The following is a 25,455-nucleotide window of genomic DNA, read 5'->3' on the forward strand; positions in this document are numbered from 1 at the left end:
GGAGGAAGGTGGAGACTTAAGAAAGGTAGACACAAACCTCTCACTAACGAGGCAAGCATGATTAAGTTCGCTTTTAACAGTCAGCTCATTCACTGCTTATTAGCTCACTTGTGACATTATTATGTTTTAAACACTCATTATCTTTTATGCCTCTGTTTTGAGGCAAAACAAGGTAAGGCACAAAACAGTGCCAATTTTCTGAAGGGAGGCTCAGCTACAGAAAAGCTGCTGTAGATGACTAACCCTCACACTATTTGTTACTCAACTTTCTAGTCCTGGTGATTAAACTCTGTGCTGCTTCCAGCACAAGGAATCTGTCTCATTACAGACAGTTTTCATTGGGCATCATATTCTGCTTGTACTTCATATAGAAAATAGCAACATCAAAAGATAGAAAACCAAAACAAAACACCATGCCAGCAGCTATTTAATAGCAAAACCTATACAATGAAGATAAATAGGGTTTTATGCTTTTGTTTTTCCAGCTCATCTTCAAGCTCACAAAGTTATAGCATACATTTTGAGACCCACAGCCTATAAAGATGAAGATTTGAAATTATCTACAGTATTACATTTAAAAAGTAGAATTTTAAAGTTATTTATTTGCACGATTCAGTTGCTTCCCCCCCTTCCAGGAACAACATTGAGGGTTTGACAGTATTGTATACTTAGAATTTGCAGTACTTATGTATAAACGGGGTCCAGTTGTTCAGGCTGTATTTCACTCCTGCTCGGAAATAACATACCATTAATTGGGCAAATATCACAAGCCCATTAATGCCACTCAATTTTAAGGGTGATTTATCTATACTTCTGACAAATACTGCAATAGAAACAAGGGGACCATGACCAAGCCTCAGATAAGTAAAGCATCAAAAAGATGATTCATTTCAGTTTCCATGGGACTAAAAACATCTTAGTTCATGATTAAGTTGATAAGAACGGTGCTAGAGCAAAGGATGTTGTTCTTTAAGAACGCTATTCAGAATGTGGAGAACATCCCATTTTTGGTTTTCCTCGCTAGTGTCACATTAGAAGTTTAAGACTATCAATTTCTAAACCTTCAGGTAGCCTTGGAAAAAGATACAGCAGAAAGAAATTCTGACTGTACCATTCAATGGGGAATACACATCACCCAAGCAATTATATCACTTAAATAAAACTCAATTAGTTCTTGAAATAAAGCTTGGCTATCATTAGATGCAGGAGAGACGTAAACTCAGCTGGACTAGCTGACACTCAAACCCCTGCGGAGAGTAATGTTATCATAAAGTTCAGCAGACTGTGTTAAAACCTACACAGAAATGTAAGTCTTTAACGTGACTTGTTAAATTTTGAGAACTATGAAACAATCTTCCCTACAATTTCAACTCAAGGACCTGCCTTCCTTAATAACAGCCTCTAACAGTAGAAAGGCCTATAGTGAGTGCATTTAAGTTTATAATGAGCTCTTTGCCCTATTTTTATAATGCTTATTCATTCTTTTAACAATTCCTGGGCGATTCTGAAAAAAACTGTCAGGTATTAAGATCTAAAGCTAATCTATTACCTCATTCACAGAGCATGCATCAGATAGAAACAGAAATGAAGCAGCACTCCAATGAAAGAGGAAAAAAAAATCAAAAGTAGTCTGGCAACTAATTGGTGCTGGAAAGCCATACAATGGGAATTGGGATAGAAAGCTGTGAGATGGGAATCAAGATTTCTCTCTCTAGGCAACTCACCTCCATGTTCAAGAAAAACACGGACGCATCTCTCTTTCCCTCTTGCTGCAGAGAAATGAAGCAAGGTCCAGCCATTGGCATCTCGACCATTTGGAGAATATCCTTGCTCCAGCATCTTGCGCACGGTGTGAACATCGCCAGCAGCAACTGCAGCCTGAATCTGCAATTCTTCCTGTAGTTCAGGGTTTCTCCGACAGTGATGGTGTAACATCCTAGCTGAATCTGCCTTTTACAGAAGCGTCATGAGGTCGCACTAGTCACCTTGAATCAATATAAAGCATGAATTAATTAGGACTGGAACCAGGAAAGAGATCTGAAAAAATAATTAGTACTAATGAAAAGCAATGCTATGATTTACTCTCTATATGCAGAGCAAAGCCATCTTATACATAGGACAAAACACAAGTAATCTCACTATTGCTAGCAAAATTGTAGTATACACCATTGAATTGCGACTAAAAAGGACACTTGCACATAATGAATAGTAATCATTTCTTCAAAAATGAGAGCATCAACAAGCAGACCACAGCTAAAGCACCCAACAATAAGCAGGATGAGAGATCTCCAGGACCCAACATTCCTTTAAGATCAGACCTTGGTTAATACCACTGCTCTGGAGATACTGCTAAATACATCATCTAAACTGCATGAAACAGCACGGTATTGCTACAGCAATGGAACTATGATTTTTTTCTTTATTATTTTTTCTAGAAATATGTCACCTCTAAACTTAATTGAAAATGTGTTCTATTACTAAGATAACATTTTCCTGTGACATACTGCACAAGAATATTAGTAACACCAATGTTCAAAGTGAAAACTTTAATCCTCTCTTCCCCACCCTCCTTTTTTTAAAAAAATGTTAAGAGTCTACTGCCAGTAGTTTGGCGTGTGGGCTTCTTTATTAGTACATAAACAATGTAAAGGACCTCTATATTCCAAAGCCAGGCAATGATATTATATGAGACCTGAGAACATAAAAGTTCAGTTAATACAGTCCTGTCAAACACTACAAATAAATATATCAGAACAGTTCAACTTATAATTACCTTGATAAAGCATATGAGAGGGCTGGGCCAAAAGGCTACCTAAAGTAGCCATTGTCAGAGAACCTAGAATACCAGCATATATTGGGGAGAAAAAAAAAAAAACAACCAAAAACTATACTCCATGCCCTGTTTGAAAAGTACTCATCTGCAGTTCTACTTGCTACCCAGCTGAGGACAAGAAAAAAAAACAGGTACTCAGAAATTCTTTCACAGCACACAAAATCTGTTCAGTATTTACATTTTCACATACACTCTGTATCATATTCCATTATCAGGTATTCCTAGAATGGAAAGGAGTATTAGAAGAATAAAAGCAAGGAATGAAGGGAGTGCTGAGCAATAAAAATCTCAGAATTATCCAGAAATTGCAATGGACATTAACACAGAAATAGAATATTAAAGAAAAAATGTATTTAGAATGCTGTAAAGTTAATCATGAGTAAAGTAACAAGAAATTCTGAAGATGAAAATGAATTTTAAATGATCCTTAAAATTTACACCAACCCCCATTATATTAGAACATCAACCCACATCACCACCTAAACCTTCATTTACGTAAATAAGGATTTCCAGATCCTCATGATTCATAGGTCACTCAAAAGGCATTGCAATCAACTTCTCATATCCCACTGGGCACTTGTTTTTCTCTGATCCAGGTATGCACACAGACAATATGAAAGCGAAAACATCAATCACTGCCATCCTTCCAGATAAAGGCATAGATGTCTATTCACTCTTCTTATTACCTGGTTGTGCTCATTGCAAAAAAGTTATTTGCGTGCTGCTTGCAGAGATATAAACTTATAATGAACAGGTAGCTACAGTGACCCTACTTACACAGCAAAAATGGAAATTACATGCAGCAAATGCCTGCCTTTGACATTTATAAATGCTTCAAGATACTACGTATGGCAAGAGAGACTAATTCAGCATAGGGCTGTGAAAGACAGCTATTTAGCTCAATAGGTTGTATGTGGCTTAGACACTGCCTTGGTTTTGTTTCATGGTATGGACTCCATTATCTGACACAGGAAGAAAGGGATTTGCAAACTGGCACCTGCTAACTTGATAGGTTCAGCGTTGGCATCATATTCAAAAATCAAACTCGACTAATCTGATGACAATGGAAGTATTTCTATTGACTCTAATAGGCTTTTGCTAAGCTCTTTTCTAAACTCCAATTAGCACTTAGGAATGTGCTCACCTATAATACAGGGAGCTTGACTTCGTTCCAGATCACACCACTAACAGTACTGTTAATGAAATTCCACCCGCAAGAACAGCATCTTGGATTTATAGGTGAAAGCTGACCAAAGAAAGTAATCAATACTAAGTATGAGTTCGAGGGAAATCCTTCAGAAACAAAATCAAAACACTTCCCTAGCCCCCCAACCCTCCAAAAAACACGCCCCTTTGACCTTATTTATCTTGTTTTTTGACACAGAAAATAAACTCTTTTCCCAAACTGAGAATATCTGACAGAAAACATTCTACCACCATTTTTACAGTCCCTACTGGTAAAGGAATAATACCTGCAAGATCCCACAGTGTCCTGAAAATGAAGGTCAAACTTGCTGTTCAAAGCACGACAGAAAGAGACAAGATGACCATACAGGTGAGAAGAAATGGATTTCTCATTTAAGGGGCCAGCAGTATCCCCCCAAAAAGTATCTACAAAGACAGTTGGTTAAGAAAAAGCAAAGCTCTTTATATCACACTTCTCAGCTGGTGGGTACATTTGTAATGCAGCATTACAAAAAGTTGGCACTGGCCCCATATGTTGCATGTGACTAGCAGAGCTTATTCAAATTAGCTAGTACTAAAGTACGTAAGTACTAAAACATACAAAGCTGAAGACAAAGTCGGGCATAAGCAGCTCCTTTTATCACTTGCGTAGTTTCTGTAAATATCTACTCTTCTATCTCACCCCTATGGCAAGCAATGAAATTCAAATGACAAGAATACTTAACTGCAACATTGAAGGTTTCAGGATAGTTCTAGACACACCAGCTTTGAAAATAGGTTAATTTCCACTCCACAGATCATTTAGAAATCCTGTTTATAAATCTCCATTTACGGCATCAATTTTTGGAGAAGGAGAGGGGGACTACTGGAATTCATTAGCCAATTGGCACTTTAAATATGAAATGTTTTGTAACTATAATCAATCTCATTCAGAACGTATTATGCATTTGGATTGCTACATACTGGCTTTCTTCATGCAAGTACAAAATTAAAATGAGTAAGTACGAAAAAATGTACCTATACATTCTTGGTATAATGACTGTAAAGTGGCATGAAAATAAAGGACAATAACAACAGTTTAACTGATTTTGCAAGCACAAAAGGATAAATTCAATGTGTTCCTGAATTACCTTACGAGGGGTTGTCAGTCTTTGATGGATGTCCCACTCTTCATTGTCTTCACTATTCATAATCTTGTGTGCCCATGTGTGTCAAACAACCTGCTACCCCTTAAAAAGAACGATATTTCTTGTTAGGGTCAAAAAGTAAGAGGTTTACCTACTTTTACCCTGGATCTGCACTAGAATGCGACATTTTAATACCCTCATGGCAAAAAAAGTCCCCAAGTATGTTTTCCTTCATTACCAGACAGTCCTCCAGAGACTGGGTTGGGGAGAGTTTCCTTCTGCCAGATGAGGAGAAGGCTACAGAGATTAATTTACAGGAGGCAAGAGAAACTAGAGATGCGCTTCCTCTCTGGAGTACCCCTTGAAGAAATGTCTAAGCCCTGCTCTAACCATTTCATGCATCTGTCCTGCCATGGAACAAGGATGAATGCAAAGGTTACAGTAGATATTTCTGCCTGACTGCTCAACATCTTCCCATGGGAGCCAGATTCCAGGAAAAACCTTCAGGATCCACTCAGTTCCTCCCAGTCCACGTCTGTTTCTTTATCCCTATCCCACCTATGTTTCTCTATCCCAAGAACAAAAGCTGACAAGACAAAGCACTTCTTTCCTTGTCCTTCAGCTGGACTTCTGTAGCACCAGCAGGTCACTCTGCTCTCCCTCACACAAGCAGCCAGGCTCACAGACACCTTCACAGTGCAAGCAATACCTTCAGCCCCAAAATCTTCACCCTTTTCTTCACACATCAAACCTTTCCTTTTCATATCCAGGTTTACTGAACACCAGTTACCATCCCTACCCATTTCCTTTCTTCAAACCAGCCCATCTTATTCTCCTTCCTTGCCATCTGCAGCTACCAGCGTCAGTCCCAACATCTAACCACTCTGCATGGCCCCATTGAGAGCCTTGAGTGACTGATATTATTTCATTAATTCACTGTACTCCTCTCTCTTTCTGGCCTTTTTTTCGCTCTGGCTGTGAGCTGTTTGGGAAGGACCCCTCATCATGTTTATGCGCTGCGATACCACAAGTAATAAAAGCAATAATTACCGCACTGTGTAGCAGATCACACAAACTGCGAGTTCTGTCTGTTGCATCAGACCAATTTAAGAACCGTGTAGCTTTTAGCTTAAAACTTGTCACTTAACGCAACATAAAATCTTGCTTTCCTGATGGTAGCTCAGAAAAAGAGGATGGAGAAAAGCTCTCTTCATCCCCTTATGCACGTTTTCCTAGAGCTTCGCTTCCCAAGATAAAACACACAGGGCTTGCAGATATGCTCACAGCCCTGCACAAAATTGCACTGCCATGACCTAATTTGATCACATTTCTAGCCTTGTTTTTGCATAGTTGATCAGTCGTTAGTTCACCTTTTTTATTTTTTATTTTTTTTGCATGATTTTCACTTAAAAACCCACACATTTTTTATTAGCTGATGCAAATTAGAATTGCACTGACTTCACAGACTACAGACAAGGTAACAGATTGCTCCACTAAAAAAGTAACAAGCTTTTTTCCCCCCAAAGGAAAATTAGCTGCATATGGCAAGAGTAAGATCTGTAACTTTAATAAAAAGAAGTTATATTTAGTGAAAGTAAAGCTCACTTACTCAACTTGACAAAGTTTGCTTAAAATACTAATAATTGTAGTAGAAGTTGCACACTAACTAAAGAAAATAAGACAAACATCATCATTTTCTTTGACAACGGGACTATTTATCAATAGATATCCCAGACTTTTCTACATTAACGTGTTATTTCATTCAAGTCATTGCAAACGTTACGTGGAAAATGAATTCCAGCGTATCTGCGCATGCACTTTAAAGAAGATTCAAGGCTGGTACTAAAGATGAGACCTTAGAGGACAGTGTTTTGTTCATTCAAAGAGCCTAACAGGCTTTATCTGTGAGCCATGAGGTTACACATCCAACAGCAGAGCAAGGATTACACTTACTGGCACCAACCTCACTGTATACAACAGGGAAAGCGTATCACTACTCATGACACTTAATATCTAGCACAGAACTAGTCAGCCTAGGTCCTGGTTGTATCTGAAGTCTCCCACGATATTTAAACCAACCAACCAAAGAAAAGAAAGCCCGGTGGAGTAAGGATAATCACATTAGCATTCATTATTCTCCCACCCATTTCAAAACTCAAACAAGCTAAATGTGTTCTCACTCAAATGGCATTTCAGAAACGGACAATGTGTTTGACGAAGAGCCTAAACGCAACCATCATCTTCCTATGTCGCTCGGCTTCCTATTTCAGGAGCTCTACAGACAGAGTAAGGCAAACAACGTTATTTGTGTTCTCCTATCGCAATCACAAAGTTTGCAAATAACATGTGAAATATCAGAATTTCACAGAGCCTGATGGTCCTGAATATATTTCCTGCAAGCTGCTCTATGCTACATCCCAGACAGACATCAAGCGAGGTATCCAAGTGACTGAGATGAAAATCACCGAGCCACGCATGCGTAGTGCTGGAAGCAATGAGTTAATAGTGCACGAATCTTCCCAACCATCACAGAACTACTGCTGCTTCAAAGGAAAGAAGCCTTCACACTTCCTAAGTGGTCATTAAGAGTTACAGGGTTCTCATGAGGGCACCAATAATGCCATCTTGTAGCTGGGACACGTTCAGCTGAACCAAGAGAGCTGATCTAAAAGCGCTCCATCGACTTCAGGTGGTTATGGTACCACGTGGTGCTGTTAGACACTAACAAGCAGCTGCTGGGCTGGCACATTCTGCAGGTGACTGAAATTGAAGTTTAGAGGTGTCATTTTACCAACTATTATCCGTTTCATGGAGAGGCTGAGGTCTGGCTTTTGGGCCTGGTGGAGAACTAGTGAAATCAGCCAGCTCAAGTAACTTGGGTCTGCAAACAGGAGAGCAACAGAGGAGACATCACCTTCAGAAAGCACTGGCAATGTGTCAGCTTTAACCATCCTGAAGATTCCCTCCCGATACATTGGCAACCTTAACCACAAGCAGAACCTCATGAAGAATATGCTGTGACTCCCCCCAAACCAAGGAGCCCACTGTCAGTGCTGAAGCAAGGCCTTGCAGAGCTTTTTCAGTAGGGAATGCTGCATCAGATTCACACAGCTGTAACTCTCCTCCCTCAAATCTGCACTGACCAACTGCAGGAGCTCGTGGCCTGCAGCATGCTTTGCAATCCTCCTGTACCAGCATAAAACACAATCCCTCTTCTAACTTTTAACAAGTTTCAAACAGTACCAGTGAAATGAAAAGTTAGCCTTAAACTCAGTAACAATTCATAGCAAGTGTTAATGCCTAAGACTTACAAATTTTAACACGATTTGCTGTCATTAAAGTATCCAAACACCAACTTTTCATGGAATGACAAAAGCAGGAGGAAAAAATAACTAGTTCAAGCCTCACCAAAAGGTATCACTCAGTCCTAATAAGACAACTGATGAGCAGAGTTTGCTTCATTCAAGTCTCTGCATTTCTTTTTAATATGGCCTAAAAGAATCAAACTGGACAGGATTCTCTGGATGACTTCAGCAGATAAAGCAACTGTATTTCACTGCAATGGTATCATTCTGGAAGGAAATGCTGGAACAACTGAAAACAGCCTCTCAGTCTACCCATTTCCTTTAAGGGTAGAGAATTCACATTAAGGAAAACCAAAAACAAAGTAGATATATAGCCTGAAGATAATTAAAAAACAAACAAACAGCACTCTGGATGTGTGTTTCTAAGGGGACAGCTATACTTGCAATGTGCTGCATTCCTTCCAGAGCTTGAGAGGAGGGCTTCAGCACACCATTTATCTCCGAATCTTGTTTTGACCACGTGTAAATTTCTGCCAGAAGCTAATTCCCCGATTCCTGTGAATCCAGTTCCAGCCTCTACATCTGGATCACACTTCACTGCATTGGCATTCCACGTTCGGAAGGAGCTTCACAAATCACAGACACAGTCCCCAAAGATCTCACGGCTTATCAGCACCAAGATGTTCTGCTGGAGAAGCGACGTTAACGCAAGGCCCACGTTAGACCCACGGGATGGGCTGCAAAGAGGTTGTTAGGACAATGCAACTTTACAAAGCAGGTGTGCCATAACTGCACTGCAAAGTTCATATTAATGCGTGTCTGTCCCACCAATTAGCATAAAAGCCCCTCCTGCAATCACACCGGGCACGTCCACGTGTCCCAGCAATATGTATATGACTTTGCAGCATTCTAGCAAAATGACACAGATAATTTCTTTACTACTTTCAGCAAATATCTCAGAACTTGAGGTACTGAGGAATTTTCTATTTAATCTGCTAACAGCTACTCCTCAACACACGACGAGGACGCACACACCAGAATACAGATCCACCCCTGACCAAAGCCACAGGTACGGCTTTTTCCCCCTGCAACTAACGCTGAGAAATAATTTATTGCTGACAACGCAAAAACGTTCTGGTGCAGTCAACGACGTCTCTGACAACACGACAAAGACCGGTGGGACCACACTGAGGATATTTGCCAAAATAACACAACCTCATCTACTTCTGAAACGGATTAGGATGGAGTCAATACAGACTTGGCATTAAAGGAACACGCAGAAACGCCATTATTTGGAGCACAGCAACAGCAGGACACAGAAAAAGGCTGACTGCTATCATCAAGCCCCCCCCAACGCTCTTTCCTTCTAGAGATCATCTCTTTATCTCCTTGCCATGTAAAACAAGCACTTCTCCCTAGGAACTGTTCTCGCTCTGAACCCCAACCGTCCTCCTCTTACCAGCAGGGCTCAGTTTTTGATGACTCCTTTCATTTTTTTTTTCCTTCAGCATCTAACAGAATTATCTTCTCCTGTGATCTCAGCCCACAAGGTACTCGTAAACAAACGCCATCCAATTAAACGCGCGACGATTTTCGCAACTCAGTTAAAATACAAAAAAAAAGCCTGACCCACGCAAAACTTCGGTACAACTGAACCAACCAAATGCAATTACCATGACCTGCTCCAGTAACGATTTTAGAATCAGAGCAGAAACAAGTCAGGTAAGTTAGTGAACAGACTGAAAGAGCCGACCCTTTTCGCTACCCAGAGCAAAGTCGTTTAAAAATGACGCTCCTGAGATGAAGAGACCCAAAAAACGTTAAGCAGCAACTCAAGATCAAAATATCGTTTGCAGGTTAAATTTAGAAAATGACAAACTTACAAAAAGAAAAGAGGAAGAGTGCTTCAAACGGGCCTCGGAGCTTTCAAACTTCTGAAGCTCAATAGCAAGCAGGTTTTGAGAGAACAAAGGCATTTAATGCTACCTATTCAGATCCGTGGAAAAACACTTACAACGAGAGGCCCCAAACCCAGGCAAACCGTGCGTCTCAGATGATTCTGAGAAGTCTACATGAATTATCACCTTTCTGGGGATTTTTTGCGTGCCGTTTTCTCTCTTCTGTCTTATTTTGCTCTTTGGAGTCACGATTCTTATTTCTCCTTTAAGGCAGCTTAAACCTAAAAAAGAAATAAATAAAAGTCGACCTGAGCCAGGCAATGACAGGAGAGAGACCGAGACCAAAGCGATACCAGGTTGAAACAGGAAGAGCCTGCGAGGATTAGGAAGGAACGGGTGCGTTACCGGGGTCGGGACGGCAGCGTGGGGAGAAGGAAGGGCACTGAGTGGGGACACCGGGGGGGGGGGCTGCGGGACCCCAAGTGCCCGGCAGGGTCGGGGACAGGAAGATGCTGGTGGAAAGGGTCTGAGGGGGGTGGCGTCCAGGGGGGGTTATCTTGGAGTGGGGTGTTTGGGAAGGGGGGTTGTGGGGAAGGAGAAGGGGGTCTGTTTAAGGGGTGTTGGGAAAGGGGGGTCCCCGGGAAGGGGGGTGCTTGGGAAGGGGGGAGTCCCTGGAAAAGGGGGGTCCTGGAAAAGGGGGTAGACCCTGGAGGGGGAGCCCCTGGGGAGGATCCACCGGGAAGAGGGGGTCCCCTGGAAAGGGAGGGTATTTGGGGGGGGGGGGGAGGGATCCGGGAAGGGGATCCCTGAGAGGGGTGGATCTGGGAAAAGGGGTATCCGGGGGATCCCCAATAAGGGGGGGTCCTCAGGAAAGGGGGGATCGGGGACAGGGTGGCTCTGGGCAGAGCGGTTCCGGGAAGAGGGTCCCGGGGACAAGAGGGGGGGGTCCTCAGGAACTGGGGGGGTTTCCCAGCACCCTGCCCCCTCCCCCCATAACCACAGGGCCCTGACGGTGCTGCCCGGCCCCCCCGGGGCTCAGCGGAGCAGCGCAGGCCCCGCCGCCCCCCCCCTCCCTGAGGCAGCGGCGCCCCCACACGGCCCGGGGGAGGCCGAAAAGGCCCGGGCCGAGGCTGAGGGGGGGGAGAAGAAGCAAAAAGGGGGCGGCCGGGACGCCGCCCGCGGCCGTTACCTGCCTGCCGCCGCCGAGGCGGGCACCCGGCGAGCTCCGTGAGGCGGCGGCGCTGAGGGGAAAGGGGGGAGGAGAGGGGAGGGGGGAGGGGGAGGGGGGGGAGCGGCGGGGCTGGGGGGGGGCCGGGGGGAGGCGGCGGGGCCGGGGCCGGGGCCGGCCGCGGGCGGGGGCCGAGCGGAGCGGGGCCACTGCGCGCCGGGGTCAGCGGGCTGGGACTGACCCCCGGCTCCGCCAATCAGAAGGCGCCGCGCTGGGCCCGCCCCCGCCCGCCGCGTTTGATTGGTTGTTCGGCTGACGGCGGCTCCGCCCCCTTTTTTCCCCCCCTCTCCCTCCCTCCTCCCCCGCTCCCCTCCCCTTGCCGTAAAGGCGGCCGCGGGAGGGAGGGGGGGGAGGGGGGAGGGCTTTGCGACAAGAGCAAGGGGGGCGGCCGCGGACGTTCGCGCGGTTTGGGTGAGGAGGTTTGGGCCTTGCCGCGACCCGTCCGGGTGTTTGGGGAGGGGGTGAGTCGCGGTGGTTGCCTGGCAACGGTTGCCTGGCAGCGGGGCGGGGCGGGAACCCCCGTGCGCGGGGCGGCCTGGGGGTGACTAAGCGGGGCCGCGGGCTTCCGGGAGGGGAGGGGGGAGGGAGAGGAGAGGGGGCGGGGCTTATGAGGTGGGGCGGGGCTTGAGGGCGGGGCTTGGTGAGGGGCTGAGGGGGGCGGGGGGTGAGGGGGGGGTGAGGGCTGAGGGCTGAGGGGGGTGGGGGGGGGCAGCGGCCGTTGGCGGCCTCTGTGAGGAAATTTTATTATTTAGAGGGGTTTGTGGTGGTCCAGCGTTGAGGGGGTGCCCAAAAGTCACCGCCTGTCGGTTTCAGTTGATATTTACACAATTAACGTATAGCGTATGTAACAGGTGAAACGTGACGCATGGAGTAGTCCCGCCACATCGATATTTTCTGTGGTTTTGTGCTAAATCAGCCATCCCTCCCCGGAGAAACACGCATGTTTGATCACTCTCTTTTAGGGCACGCTGGCGGCATTTCCAACCACTTAAACTTTGCTCGTTTTGGGTTTTGAAGGGCCTTAAACCTTGCAGGCTTCAGCGGCCGTCGAGGCTTTCATCTCTGGTGCTTCAGCGCGGTTCCCATCACGCTGCTCCTGTCGTTCCCCTGCTTGCAGCTCCGCACGGCTTTAAGATTTCAAAGCCTAGCTGAAGTCGTGAAAATAATAGATAGCAAAGTGTTTTTTTCTCTATAGCTTTCCTGTCTGTTGCCTGATTTGTCTATACAGGAGGTCTTTAGAAGCATTTCCTGATGTTTATGCAAGAGACTGGCACTGTGGGGCCTTATCTTAATTGGTTTTTAGATGCCGTCTAAATAACAGGAATAAATTATACAAGTAAGGGGTGGAATTTGTCATTTTTTTATGGCTACGATAGCTCTTTGCTCTTCAGTGTTGAGCTCTCCACCGTGCTTTCTATGTCAGAACCAAATCTAGTCACTCTCTGACGTTTTCTCCCTCTTTAAAGTAATTTTCTGCAAAATAACCCCCTCGCATAGCATTTCTTTTAATGACTCCTATTCATGAACTGTTGTGTTGTGTGAGCGAGGCGTACTTCAGATGTTTTTGTAAAGTGCTCTGCAAATGAATGGTTTTCATATTGATGTTACGGTAGGATCAAGGAAAGCACAGCCAATATCATGTGGCGAAGGTAAAATTTCACAGTGCACGTCCTAGCAAAGTTCTAAGTCCCTCTTGCCTTTAACAGCCTTGCAGTATTTTATGAATTTGTGCACGAAAGATCTGTTCATTTACCGTGAAGGATGATAATTCGGGTTGATTTTGGACACAGAAGTAAATGTGTTGAGATAATTTTACTTTATTAGATGTTCGTTTAGGAAGAAATAAAACTTAAAGATGGGAACAATAGCTATATAAAATATTCAGAGTGGTTTCTGAAGAAATTTTATGAGGTTTCACGCCATAAATTTTTATCTTGAGTAGAATTCCAAGTAGATTCTGCAGATGAAGGAGTTTGTATGAAGCACAAAATCTGCTTTTAAAATCTAAAATGTGGAATATGGGAAAGGGGTGGGGAAAGGGTTCTTAGGTCTGCTGTGGATGAGGTGAGGGACACTTTGGAGCTGTCCGGACAGCCGTTGCTGAATATCTCTTCCAAAATACCCCACCAGAGGGAACTGCAGATGACTCCCTGCAGTGCAGGCATCTGGTGATTTTCAAATTTTAGGTTTGAATTTACAGCAAAGAAAAGACTGCCGCTTGTGGCAGTAGTTAGCAGACTGGGTGGCATGTCCTGGTCTACGACCACTACTTTGTAGCTTTGGGAAGTCATTTCTTCAATGCGTACTTCAGCTGTATTATAAAAAAAAAAAAAGATCAGAATCGCTTTGTACAAAGCAAGGTGTAGTTGTCAATGTTTAGTAATTCTAAAAACCTACAAAGATTAGAACTTAGAAAATTAATCACCCTTAGAATACTGAATTTAGTAGTTTCAATGTTTTCTAATATTCTCCTAAAAACCAGTAACTTATTTTTGGTGTGATGATAATTGGTGGTATAACTGAAAACATAGATGGGAAGATATTTCCAATCTTTATCAGTTAAGAGGCCGAGCTGTTTTCTTCCACTGGTGAGAAGCGGGAAGCATAACATTTAAGCAAAAGCCAACTAGAGACAGGTGGCTTCCAGCAGCCTACCTGGCTGACTGTGCCAGATTTAGAGAGGGAGTCCCAAAAGCAAATTCCAATAAAGAAAATAAATCCCTCTCCTAAATTCACAGTAGATAAAAGGTAATGAGTTTCTTTTATTAAAGGGGCTCTGCTTAGATAACATGTTAAAACTGATACAGACTAATATCACTCTCAATATAAATGAAAAAGAAACCCTGGTGTTCTTAAGTATATCTGTTTTGTTTTCTGGGGAGATCTGATACCTGCCTTGCTTGCATAATGACTAGAAATTTGCGGATGCTTAGCTGCGCAGGCTTTGAAGAGGGATTTGAATTCTTAATAGCCTTTCTTTTAAAGCTGTACTGAATGTTCCAGTGTAGTGATTTTAAGAAATGTTCCATTGACTTTGTGATAAAGATTTAAAAAAAAATCTTTTCTGAGTGTGGTTAAATACTTTTATTGGCTCCCAAGGCCTTTTACACTTTAAGTAAATTTTTGTTTTGAACTTTTCAGCCACTGCGCCCTTGAGACCAGTCTTCTGGTCACAGGATCAACCAGAAGAGTTTATCCTTTGCATTATCTAAGAGCCAGGTTTGGGTTACAAGATTTATGTGCTCAGAATAAGAATTCTGCATATCTGGAGGTAAATGAATTTTGTGGTCCTCCTAACGAAATTAGGAGTTTGGTTCTCCCCTGATGTATATTCACACTGCTTACCTTGAGCCTATGTGCAACAGAATAGAAGACTTGTGCTTTGGTTTACGTATTTTTTGATAGATGTTCTGTCCAGTCTTAGTGGAGAAATAAACATTGCTAGTTCAGGTGAAAAAGCTCAGCTGAAACTTCATGACTGTTCTTGGAGCGATCTGTCACAAAGGAAGTGAGGTTTTGGTAAATCTAGCAATGTAAAGGTAGAAAGATTTGACTGAAGTTCTCATATCTTTCAGGAGTTTCTTTATGGCTACCCATTAAGTTCAGTAATAGTAAAATATTTATTTTAGGTAACTTAGAAGAGAAGCATCTAATAATGTGTCAATTTCTCTTACAGGATGAAAATAACTTCAAAGCTGGTTTGCAGTGATCAGAAATAATCAGTGAAGACATACGACTTTCCCCAAAATATTGAATGTTCTCATAATGAAGATGTCTTTGCTACAGCAGATGTACAAGGACATACTGGCAGGCGTTCCATTAGCAAAGGAAAACCGTTATTATGCCTCTTTTCTTACTCTGTATATTGAGCAGTCACCAGAAGGAGATGAATTGTGTGATCGAATGCATCTACCATCTACTGAGGGTGGTATTAGGAGCCATCAGGACGCTATGTCAGACACTGTTGGGCCTACAGCAGATGATGTATCGCGTGACTTAGCAAGCATGAACTTCTCATCCTGTCCACGAGAAGTGATGCTGCTTCAGTTAACCTTGATCAAAATGCTGGTTGATAAAGCAGTGTCCGAGGAAACTGAATTCAGTACAAGACAGAAGTACTGTGAAATCCTCATCCTTCTTCTGAAGGAGCCAAAAATCAGTTCGAAATTGGTAAGCTTTTATAAACTTTTGAAAGATCTTTGCAGAAGGGGGGAAAAAGGGAATATTACTTAATTTTTTTTTGTGTTTTTTTTTTTGTTTGTTTGTTTGTTTGTTTGTTTACATCTGCAGATTTGTTTGCTCAGTAGCTGTGATCGGCTATTATCACACATGGCTTCAAAAAGTTTAGCATCTCTTGTGTACTTCCAGCTGAAGGAAGAGGTGAGTGTCATATAACTTCTCACAGCTTAAAAAATGACTTTGTGAATACATCCCTTCAAGTTGTTCCATTTACTCTAGAGCAAACTGATTTGCAGAAGACACAGAAAAATCTGGAATTTCATGAAACAACTTTAGCATAAAATATTGCTAAGTCACAAGAAGTACTCTCTTTAAGCTTGCAATACAGGTATTTCCAAAAAACAATAAACTACACCATCAATATGTGTAGAGTTAGTTGAGGTTTGTTGCATGATGCAGTAAGTGAAAATAAGTAACAACCTATTGAAAGTTAATCGAATGCATTTCTATATTTTCTTGTTTAATATTCCAATGATTTGTTGTTGTTGTTGTTGTTTTTTTCCTACTGTATATTTGATGGGTAAATATTATATCCTCCATAGTATCATACCTGAATACATGTATTTCTCTCAGAAACGCATTTGTAGTATCTTGCGGAGTTCACTGAGACTGGGAATTATGAATTCAGATATGGTCTGTCCACAGTATTATCTGATTTGGGACAGGTTACATAACACTGAGGTTTGGTTTTCCCTTTCTTGAAAATAGAGCTAATTGCTATTGCATGCGTGACTTCATATTTATAAACACAGGTCTACATATGTAAAAGGCACTAGATGGATGTATTATTTTTACCTGTGATTTTTCTATGTCTTATTTTGCATCTTATTAATTACATTTAATTACAAATTTGAATCATTGTATAATGTTTTAATTTAATTTGTATAGCAACTGTAGAACACACATGCTTTTTTATCTCATTTCCATAGAATGCATTGAATGTCACCTGGCTCAGCCATAGTTTGAAGACTCTTTTGGAATTCCCTATGTGTACCCAGGTAGCAGAATGTCTGTGGACTCTTACAGCTATTATCAAAGACATATTGAAAGATGAAACTTTACCCAAAGCAGGTACCGTAGCAATTTCATGATAGTATCAATACACGAGTGCCCACTAGAGGGAGGAATATTACTTGTAATCTCATCTAGAGCAGCTTGTCTGTACAACACCTATTTTTCTTTGCTGCGAAGACGGGGAGAAAGTGCAATTAAAAATGTAGTGGGTTTAACATGCTTAAAAATTGAGTAGTCACAATCACTTGTTTTCTGCTTATATGATGATTTAGCTGGCTGTTATCCTGGAACACCAACTCTAACATTCTTCTTGTTGCTATAGGTATTTTGAAGAAGTTGTTGTCGCCTCTTGATGATGTACTTGAAGGATTTTATAATTCCATTCTGCTCCATCATTTTGACAGTCATCTCTATACTTCACCTTATTCTGAAGCTGCAAATAATTTGATAAGTTTTACAGATCTGCTTGAAGCACTTCTTGCTTCCAGAACTGAATTGCAGTTACCACTGAAATGCCAGAGAGTATTGTTTCTGAAAGTTTCTTATGTCCTGAACGTCATTAGCTCATCAACTCACTATTTCATCAAGAAGAAGTTCATTATGCTCCTTAAAAAATGTGTCCTTTGTAAATCTGGAGAAGATACTGTAAGTGGATCACAGTCCTTACGAAACCCATATTTCTATGAGGACATGCTTGCTCTGAGTAATGCTGTTCTGCAAGTTGTGAATTTGACTTGGCTTGATCAAATCCCACTTGGTGAAAAGGCCAGCTACTTTGGAAGTAGTGAAGCTCTGCCTGGAGATAACACTCAAAGTGGTTCTGACCAAACTGTTCTCAGAGCCATAAGTCTGGTTGTGCTTAAAACATTGGAGTTCAAGTTTCAGAACTCTGCTACAGAAGCTGAAATCAAAGGTAACAATCTCTTGGTTTCATTCAGTAAGTGGCAATACTTTTAAAGCTTTTAAATTTCAAGTCACAGCTCATTAAGACTGTAAATAAATTCATCTGAATTAGTAGTGATAGAAGGGAGGAAGGAAAAAAACATACAGAAAACTTGCCAGAACTGTCACCCTGTTCTGCCTAAGTTGGCTCTTTATGTTTTATCCCATCCTTAGCCCTGGAATATGGGGGGGTTGCAACAGCTGTGTTTGGGATTGAAAGCTTTTCCTGTTAAGAACATACGTTAATATTTGAAATAGTTGAGCCAGCTTGAGAACACCAGGCTCTTCTCCAGGTGGAAGAGAAGAGAGCCCATAGCACAAGCATCTACTCTGTACGGGATGGAGAACTGAAAGCAAGGACAGGCAACTCTCTCCTGATTTCTAACATGGAGCTAGACCTGCACTTAACTTGGTTGAAGGTACTGGCATTGCTGTCAGACAAATAATGTAATGGGGCAGAAAACAGCGGTGGTAGCAAAAGTAAAAATAATGAAGCTGTAAAGTAGAAGATAGGGAAATTATGGGAGCTGGCAGCGTATGCTGGCGGTATTCTTCACTCTGACTTACAGGTCTAGTCCTTTGAATTAGTAGGTGCTAGGCATACTTTTCATACCTGCTCAGCTAGAGTGTGTTTGTTCCACTGAATAGATGAATTAGATTAGTAGAAGAGCAGATCAGTCTCTTGCGCTAGGACTACGCCACAAGGCAGACAGTGGGATGGCGGAGGAATGCTGTGTAATTTGCGTTCCTGACAGGAGAGGACGCGGTGCTGCATCTCACTGGGGAGTAGTCGCTTTGTATGCTCTAAGGGAGTGGTGGGGTGAGACTTCTTGCCTGGGAAACGCTCCTGGAATCCCAGCTTTCCACTCGCCTTTTTGCCTCTCAGAGGCACATGGTGCACATCTTGTGAAGCTACATGTGAACGTGGATGTGCAAATCCTGTGATCAAAGCAGCTTGCTGTCCCTGGAGTACAGACTTCACAGCAAAAATGGACAGGTGGTTCTGAAACTGTAGCCAAATTCAAGTGAGAATGGGTGTTCCTTATTGTCAGTCAACTGTTGACGTGGCAAAATTCAAAACTATTTAATCTATTTATAGAAGGATAGATTTTTTTTACAGCATTTTGCATTTATTGAGGAACTTTAACAGTTCAAGATGTAAATGTTATTTTATTTTGTTTGCTACAGAATGTAGAAATGTAAAAAGTCCTAATTCATCTGTGCAAAAGAGCTCCAGAATTTTGCAAGAGAACTTCTGGCACTTTTTCCATATTTTTGGAAGATGTCGTGTTTGTGATGCCAGTTGTATTGTTAGGATTTTTAAGTATTTGCAGAGGATATCTTGCTTAAAGTCCACCTCCAGAAAAAGTTCTGAGACTGTTTAAGAACAAGTGAATAGAATAAATGTAGGCTGAATCTGTTTTAGATGTCTCTGTGGATAATTCTGTCTCAAAGAAAAAAATGTTTCTTTTCCAGATTCATTCCACAAAAATGAGTTGTTTAATTAGATTCAAATACCACAGCTGTCATGAGGAATTTCAAGTTGAAAGGAACGGTGCTTCTATTTGAGTGGTGTTAAATGAAGTGGTTAAAACAAGCACCAAAGTGCTTTAATATGCTAACTTCCCTTCCGGGAAGCTGGTTGATCCTATCTTTTTTTTTTTTATTAATATGAATTACAGTGGCTTAACTTTAATTCATGTCAATTTTGAGAGTAATTTCCAGATAGCTTTGATTTATATGGAGGAATTTCAGTCTGAATAGTAACAAATAGCCAAGATAATTTGCTGTTCTTATTTTTTTTTTCTAAGAGAAAAAGCAAATTTTAAAGTCAAATATTAAGGAAAAATATGTAATGATGGTTTTGTAAGTAAAATTGATTCCCATGTTGCAGGAAATCTTCCAAAAACAGTAATCACTGTTACATAAATGTTGCAGTTGTGCTCTTTAAGCCATGGTGTACGTCCAGTAGCATTAGAGTTCTTACTTAAGGAATACCTTTGGGGTAAAGAAGTGTTGCTTTTCTTTGGTTTTCTAAATGTTGAATATGCTGCATTACATGAAAAACTGGTACCTAAGTTCAGACATAAAGAATCTTTTTATAGTTTGTTGTTAGCATTGAAGAGGTTTCTTCTCCTAAGGGAGAGGGAGCCTGTCTCAGTCGTAGGAATACAAAGGTATTTTTATGAGTAAGCTACTGCACTAAAATGACATTAATTTTGAGGTGATTTTCCCATTCAGAAGTGCAGAAGGAAAGGAAAAATGAAGACTTGCAGGAAAAACACTGCTTACATTAGTTTAGAAAGTTCAGTGAATTTAGTGCAAAATCCTCGCTGGAAGTACCATCTCATGAACGTACCTTTATCCCAAGTCCATATATACTTGAAAATGTGCCTCACCCATGAAGAATTTATTTTATAAAAAATTGTTTTGACTATGGTGGTACTACAAGCTCATTGCTTTGCTTTATTGTAGAGTTAACAATTTATTCTCATCACTTGTAAATCACTGCAGCAAATTTCTACAGAGTAGAACTTCCACGCAGTATGGGTTTGAGCTTCAGCCCTATTAAAACTGCATTGTTCTTTCATGAGGGAAGAAAGTGCTCAGGTTGGATTGTTCCATCTATGGAATTGACTTTCCATAGATTACAATTCACCTTTCTTTAGTTTGTGGTATATCCATGAAGCTGCCTAATCAGGGAGTTAAAGGACAATATAAATCCCAGCTGTACAGGTTTATCAAAATTTTGTAGGCTTTGTGATACATGCAAATCTGTGGAAGTGAATTTTGTTCATTAGTCTGCAAGCTCAGGTGCAAGAGTTATATCACCTTGTTATATGCAAGAGTTTTTATGGTGTTTAGTAACAAAGTAAATAAAAATCATGTTTTTTTAAATTATTTTCCAGAAGTCTTTCAGAGTTCCATGTCCCAACTGTTGACATTCTGGAGGAGTCATATGAAGTGTTCCCCACAATCCCACCCAGTTGTACATCACTGTGAATGGCTCTCCTTGGTTTTCATCGAGCAAGATGATGATATGTGGGAAGCTGCTAAAGCTTTATTACTCAGTTACTTAAAATTTGATAGGTTAGTACATATTTTATTTATTAGACCTATGAATAATAATGATTTAATGAGGTTATTGTAAAATGCATAACATTTCCATTGATTAGTTTTGTATAAAGGAGAAATATTTTTAATAGTAAACTCAGGACTATGTAGTAATGTATGGTGTGAGAGCTGCTAACTTTTTGGATAATTTAATTAAGTGGCTTTTGGATTGAAGCGGGGGAGTTGTGCAACTAATTCCTATTAAATACTTTAGCGCTTAGAACTGCAATTGAGAATAATTGACTTCACAATCTAAATAGTGGTTAGATATAGATAAAAGGCAAGACTTTTCTTTCAACACTGAGTTTCTGAAGAACGTGATATTGTAATTAAGCTTCAGGAATTTAGGGACGTCTGGCAAGGTAGTGCTCTCATGTTTGGACCCATGTTAATTCTAGCTACTTGGTAAATACTGCAATTACTAATAGCAAAAACCTGTTCTTTATAAATTTGTGCGGGACATTCAGTGCTTCATTGTTGTTACCATGCAAGATATTATCCTAATTTATAAAGTGTCTTTCGAGCTTCTAATATGAAGATACTGAGATATCATATATACATACAGTTCTTTTTAGGCACCTAAATAAAAGCCCACCTTTTCCCAATGTAATCTGTGTTCAGGTTTACAAAAATATTAAAATAAGAGATCATGTATTAGAAGTGACCTTGTTTCTCCCAGAATGCATCCTAAGGAGAAGTACAGTTTAAGAAAGCCTTCTTTAAGTGCTTTGACTTTCTAAACTGTCTGATCTCCCACCTCCCTGTGTTCATTCTCTAGTAGCAAAACTTTGTTTTTCCTAGTGTTTATTTTTTGACAAAATCTGAGTCTGGTGGGTTATTGATTTTCAAAGTATTACATACTGTAGGTGGGAACAAGTTTCAGTTCTGTCTTGCATAGAAAACTCGTCTAACAAAACAAATTACCTTGCTGGGATTCCAGCAGGTGGTTTTCTCTCATATTTTATTTTTTAGACAGTTTTATTTATATAAAATATTGACCTGGAAATCTATCACTATGAAACATTTAATTGCAACTGGATCTAATGTATGTGCATTTAGTTTCTCTGTCAGAGAACATCAAAAAGGATCAAGAACGCACTTTTCTGCACATACCTGTTCTTAACTGTAAACTTATATTGAATTTAATCCATTTCACAACCTACTTTTCAGGTTACGGCGTGATGCTGCTGATAACTTAAGCCAAAAAGAAGAGGAAAGCTGGAATTGCCTTACACATGCAAGTGGCTATAATCCTCACTGTATATTTTTATTTTTTCTAGAAAAAATTGCATTTGATTCCACAGTTCTGCTAGATTTTTTGATTTCATCAGAAACTTGCTTTCTGGAGTACTTGGTAAGGTACTTAAAACTTCTTAGAGAAGACTGGCATCAGTTTGTAAATGTGTGTAACTATTTTGATACCAAGCATGGCACTTGTCAACCAGTTTCTTCTATCAAGCCTCCACATCAAGAAAAACAAAGCTGCATGAGTGATGTGAATTTGCAAAATGCTCCTTGTGAACCAGAACCACAGACTCTGATACCTTTGACTTCTTCTCACAGTTGCTTAGTGTTTACCACAGAGCAAGGCGATAATGAAGTTGCAGAGTCTAACCAGTCTAAGTCATTGCTATGCAACGATAGTACCTCTCTGCTGGGTTCTCTTCAAAGCCTTGTTAATTATGACAGCTCAGAAGATTCTGAATTAGAATCAGTTGGAAAAGAGTGTTTGGTAAACACAGAGAAGATGCCTTTAAATAATGAGCATGAGACAATGATAAGTGAAACTGTTTGCAGCTACACAGACGATACGCAGAATAAACTCAAGTCTCAAATGTTGCCTCTGAAACAAAAGGGATGTAATACTTCATCCAGTTTGGCTTGTATAGAGCCTTCAGATAACATCGTTCCCCTAAAAATAATGCTTTATAAATCAACAAAGTGTTTGGAAGAACTGCAAAATGCTATTTCTAGGTTGCAGAGAAGAAATCTTTTCCCATATAATCCATCTGCGTTGTTGAGACTACTGAGTCACGTTGAGAAGATCAGTAAAAGCACAAATTCAGCATAAGTCAAAGATCTGGTGATTTCTAACTAGTACAGTAGAGAACATTTCCATGAGATGAATGACTTCTAAAGCTCACGCCTTTTGCACCTGTCAGTGTGTTTAAACTGAAACAGGATAAACATGTTTTTGGTTAACACCTTAAAAAATCTGCTCAGTGACGTGATCCATTCATTACCTTAGGGTCCCAGGCATATTCATGGTATGTACGTCTGTAGTGTATATGAAGATTAATTGCTAGCTGTCCATAGTTTGATAATAAACAACTAATCTGAAAGCTTATCAACAATATTTAAAGTATTGTCAATTATACTGAATGTCATTCTAATGACTTACAGGCTCCGATGAAGTGTTAATGCAACACTTAACTGCTTAGAGATTGAGCTAAATAAAATATTGTAGCTGGGGACAGTTTTAGGGGGAGTTTACACTGTGTTTTGGGGAGTTTATACTGTGTGTTCTGAATCAGTGCTCTGCTCTAAATGCACATGCAGGGGTAGTAGCACAATCCCATTAATCCATGCCTCTCTTTTCTTGGTTGAAGTGCTCAAGTAATGTCTAGGATTTACTTTTTGCCTCATCTAATCAGTAGCGTTACTATCTCACTAAAAGTTGTATTTAGTTTTTCTCAGTATTTCATGGTATGTTGCCTATTTATAGAACATTTTAGTGGAGCATTACATTTAAAAATCAAACTTAGGTAATGCAGAAGTTGCATTGTTGAAATTCCAAAAGAAATCCTTACTTCCATTACGTTTTATCTAAGTATAGAAAATATTTACGAAGTAGAGAACTAGAAATTAAATATCTGCAATGCAGCAAGGTGGATGTTGAATGTAAACTTTTATAGTTGCATCTGTTATTAGTTCTAATTTGAATAACCTGAAAAGTAAGTGTCTAAGACTCTGCCTATGGAAAGTTAGTTCAGAACAGGATCTCCAAACCAGTGTGTGCACTTAACAGGAAGCCACCTAATGTTGGTACGCTTAACATGCAGCTTGTAATGCTCTTATAAGGGTTAGGCAATGGGAAAATACCGATGACAGAAAGTACTATAAAATCTCAGAGCTCATCAGAACTGAAAGAAACGGTTTTCCTCTTAGGATCTTCTCTTGAAGGTAAGTGCTCTATTCTGGTTTAGAACCAGGTAAGTTGTCTCTTCCCCTTAAAATAGCTGTTTAGTGTAAAATAATATAGATAACTGAGTTAAAACAACCAGACTCTGGAACAGGTGACCCTGATTCCTCCAAATCTCCTTGACCTTCTTCTGGATTAGAGTTGAGCTCTCAGCTAGTGAATCAACCATGTGTTGGGAGGAGGAGAAGACTGGGTGAAGTTTATAGGATAACTTACCTGGAAATTACAGTGCTCTCCAGAGGCATTGAATGGTATGGGTTCTTAGACACGAAGGTTTGAACCTTAATCTTACTCTTTTGGGATGGCAGCTGTAATAGACAGTATTCTGTGCCTATGGTTTCTTTGTGCAGATGATTTTAAGGATAGCACTGGAAAAGAATATCAATGAGTAGGAAAAAATGTCAATTCCTGCTTATAGTCACTTTAGTTAAAACTATCCTCTGAGTTGTCTGGGGCAGAGGAATGCTTAGTTTCTTTTTACAGTCTGAACTTGGTTATGCTCTAGATGCCAAGTTGCTTATTTCTGTCAGGACTAAAAAGCCTCTGGGCATGTCCAAAGATGCAGCTCTAGACAACTTGGGAACATTTCTGTTCAAACAAGGGAAGTGCCTTTGGCAAGAGAGTTGAGCAAGAATTTCTCAAGATCACAATTTTAAATGTAGGTACTTTAGTTTCAGTGAAATCCTTTCCACTATCCCCTCTTCTTTTCTAATCTGGGCTTTGCTGACTAGTTGATTTTGCCTGAGTAACCTCATTGTTTCACTGCGCTACTTTGCAAGTTGGAAATATCTAAATTACAACTCTATTTCTCACACACCGATAAGATAAACTGGGTGGGAAAGGTAGCATGGGGAGACACTTCCTGTTTTCCTAAGTGCTCATTTTCATCATTTTTGTCAGTGATTACTACAACTTAAACTTTTTTAAAGTAAAAGTTCGGCACAGCGTGTAGAATTTAGCAAGAAGTGTAGGATCTAGAACTTCTGATTTTTGAACATAGCAGTCTTGGGTTCCAATAAAACTGCATTTAATTGTTAAAGGCATGAAGTTTATTGTGTGCCCAGTTGGTTATTAGTAATGATCATTCCCAGATGTTTTACTTCTCAGAAATCCATTGTTTTAATTCACAGAACATTTTAATGGTAAAAATGGGTAAATCTGGTTTGTATCTGCTAACTAGCTACCTCAATGTTTTATACTTTTTACCTTGATATGTTACCATTAACAAACTGTAGATCCTGAGATGAAGTAAAACTGATGAGGAGGATTAACTTTTTTTTGTTGTTTTGTTATTCCACACAAAATGAGTGTAAACAGTGCAGGCAGTTGGTAGTTCTGTGGCTATTTGAGGAAGTCTAGTACAAAGAC

The 25,455-nt window shown here is 40.7% G+C and overlaps 3 protein-coding genes across 15 annotated transcripts in view; 2 read left to right on the forward strand and 1 right to left on the reverse strand.

Moving 5' to 3' along the window:
- ASB7 (ankyrin repeat and SOCS box containing 7) overlaps positions 1–11,626 on the reverse strand; it is a 30,517-nt gene extending 18,891 nt beyond the window's left edge. For 2 of the 5 annotated variants that reach the window (XR_014696637.1, XM_084531582.1), the window contains exons 1-4: positions 11,538–11,626; positions 10,535–10,629; positions 5,149–5,247; positions 1,725–1,985 (exon numbers count right to left, since the gene is read on the reverse strand). Coding sequence is in view for 4 of the 5 variants with exons in the window: in XM_084531582.1 (XP_084387708.1) it covers positions 1,725–1,935 (211 nt within the window). In the remaining variant the exon portion in view is untranslated. Of the gene's footprint in view, positions 1–1,724; positions 1,986–4,305; positions 4,411–5,148; positions 5,248–10,464; positions 10,630–11,537 lie in introns of those variants that run through there. The other 3 variants (XM_084531584.1, XM_084531583.1, XM_084531585.1) reach the window with 3 other exon arrangements.
- A 231-nt stretch (positions 11,627–11,857) lies between these two features.
- Positions 11,858–23,239, forward strand: LINS1 (lines homolog 1). 9 transcript variants are annotated; one of them, XM_084532624.1, is made up of 8 exons: positions 11,955–12,037; positions 14,718–14,847; positions 15,253–15,746; positions 15,867–15,956; positions 16,745–16,886; positions 17,152–17,742; positions 20,681–20,861; positions 22,056–23,239. In XM_084532624.1, the coding sequence occupies exons 3-8, from the start codon at positions 15,342–15,344 to the stop codon at positions 22,954–22,956; spliced, it is 2,310 nt and encodes a 769-aa protein (XP_084388750.1). In that variant the 5' UTR covers positions 11,955–12,037; positions 14,718–14,847; positions 15,253–15,341; the 3' UTR covers positions 22,957–23,239. The 9 variants fall into 9 exon arrangements, with proteins under 9 accessions (XP_084388753.1, XP_084388750.1, XP_084388754.1 ...); XM_084532622.1 differs by lacking the exon at positions 11,955–12,037 and adding an exon at positions 12,287–13,225; XM_084532623.1 differs by lacking the exon at positions 11,955–12,037 and adding an exon at positions 12,288–12,912.
- CERS3 (ceramide synthase 3) overlaps positions 23,022–25,455 on the forward strand; it is a 51,358-nt gene continuing 48,924 nt past the window's right edge. Inside the window, exon 1 of the mRNA XM_084532637.1 lies at positions 23,022–23,152. The gene's annotated coding sequence lies outside the window, so the exon portion shown is untranslated. The remainder of the gene's footprint in view (positions 23,153–25,455) is intronic.

Source organism: Aythya ferina (assembly GCF_964211825.1).
Source record: "Aythya ferina genome assembly, chromosome: 11".
Classification (NCBI taxonomy): Eukaryota; Metazoa; Chordata; class Aves; order Anseriformes; family Anatidae; genus Aythya; species Aythya ferina.

Bases quoted from the DNA above. Each gene is read 5' to 3' on its own strand.
- LINS1 (XM_084532627.1), top strand. From the start codon at position 15,342: ATGAAGATGTCTTTGCTACAGCAGATGTACAAGGACATACTGGCAGGC. The intron at 16,887-17,151 runs GTACCGTAGCAA...TTGTTGCTATAG, and splicing joins TGAAACTTTACCCAAAGCAG to GTATTTTGAAGAAGTTGTTG. The intron at 20,862-22,055 runs GTTAGTACATAT...CCTACTTTTCAG, and splicing joins AGTTACTTAAAATTTGATAG to GTTACGGCGTGATGCTGCTG.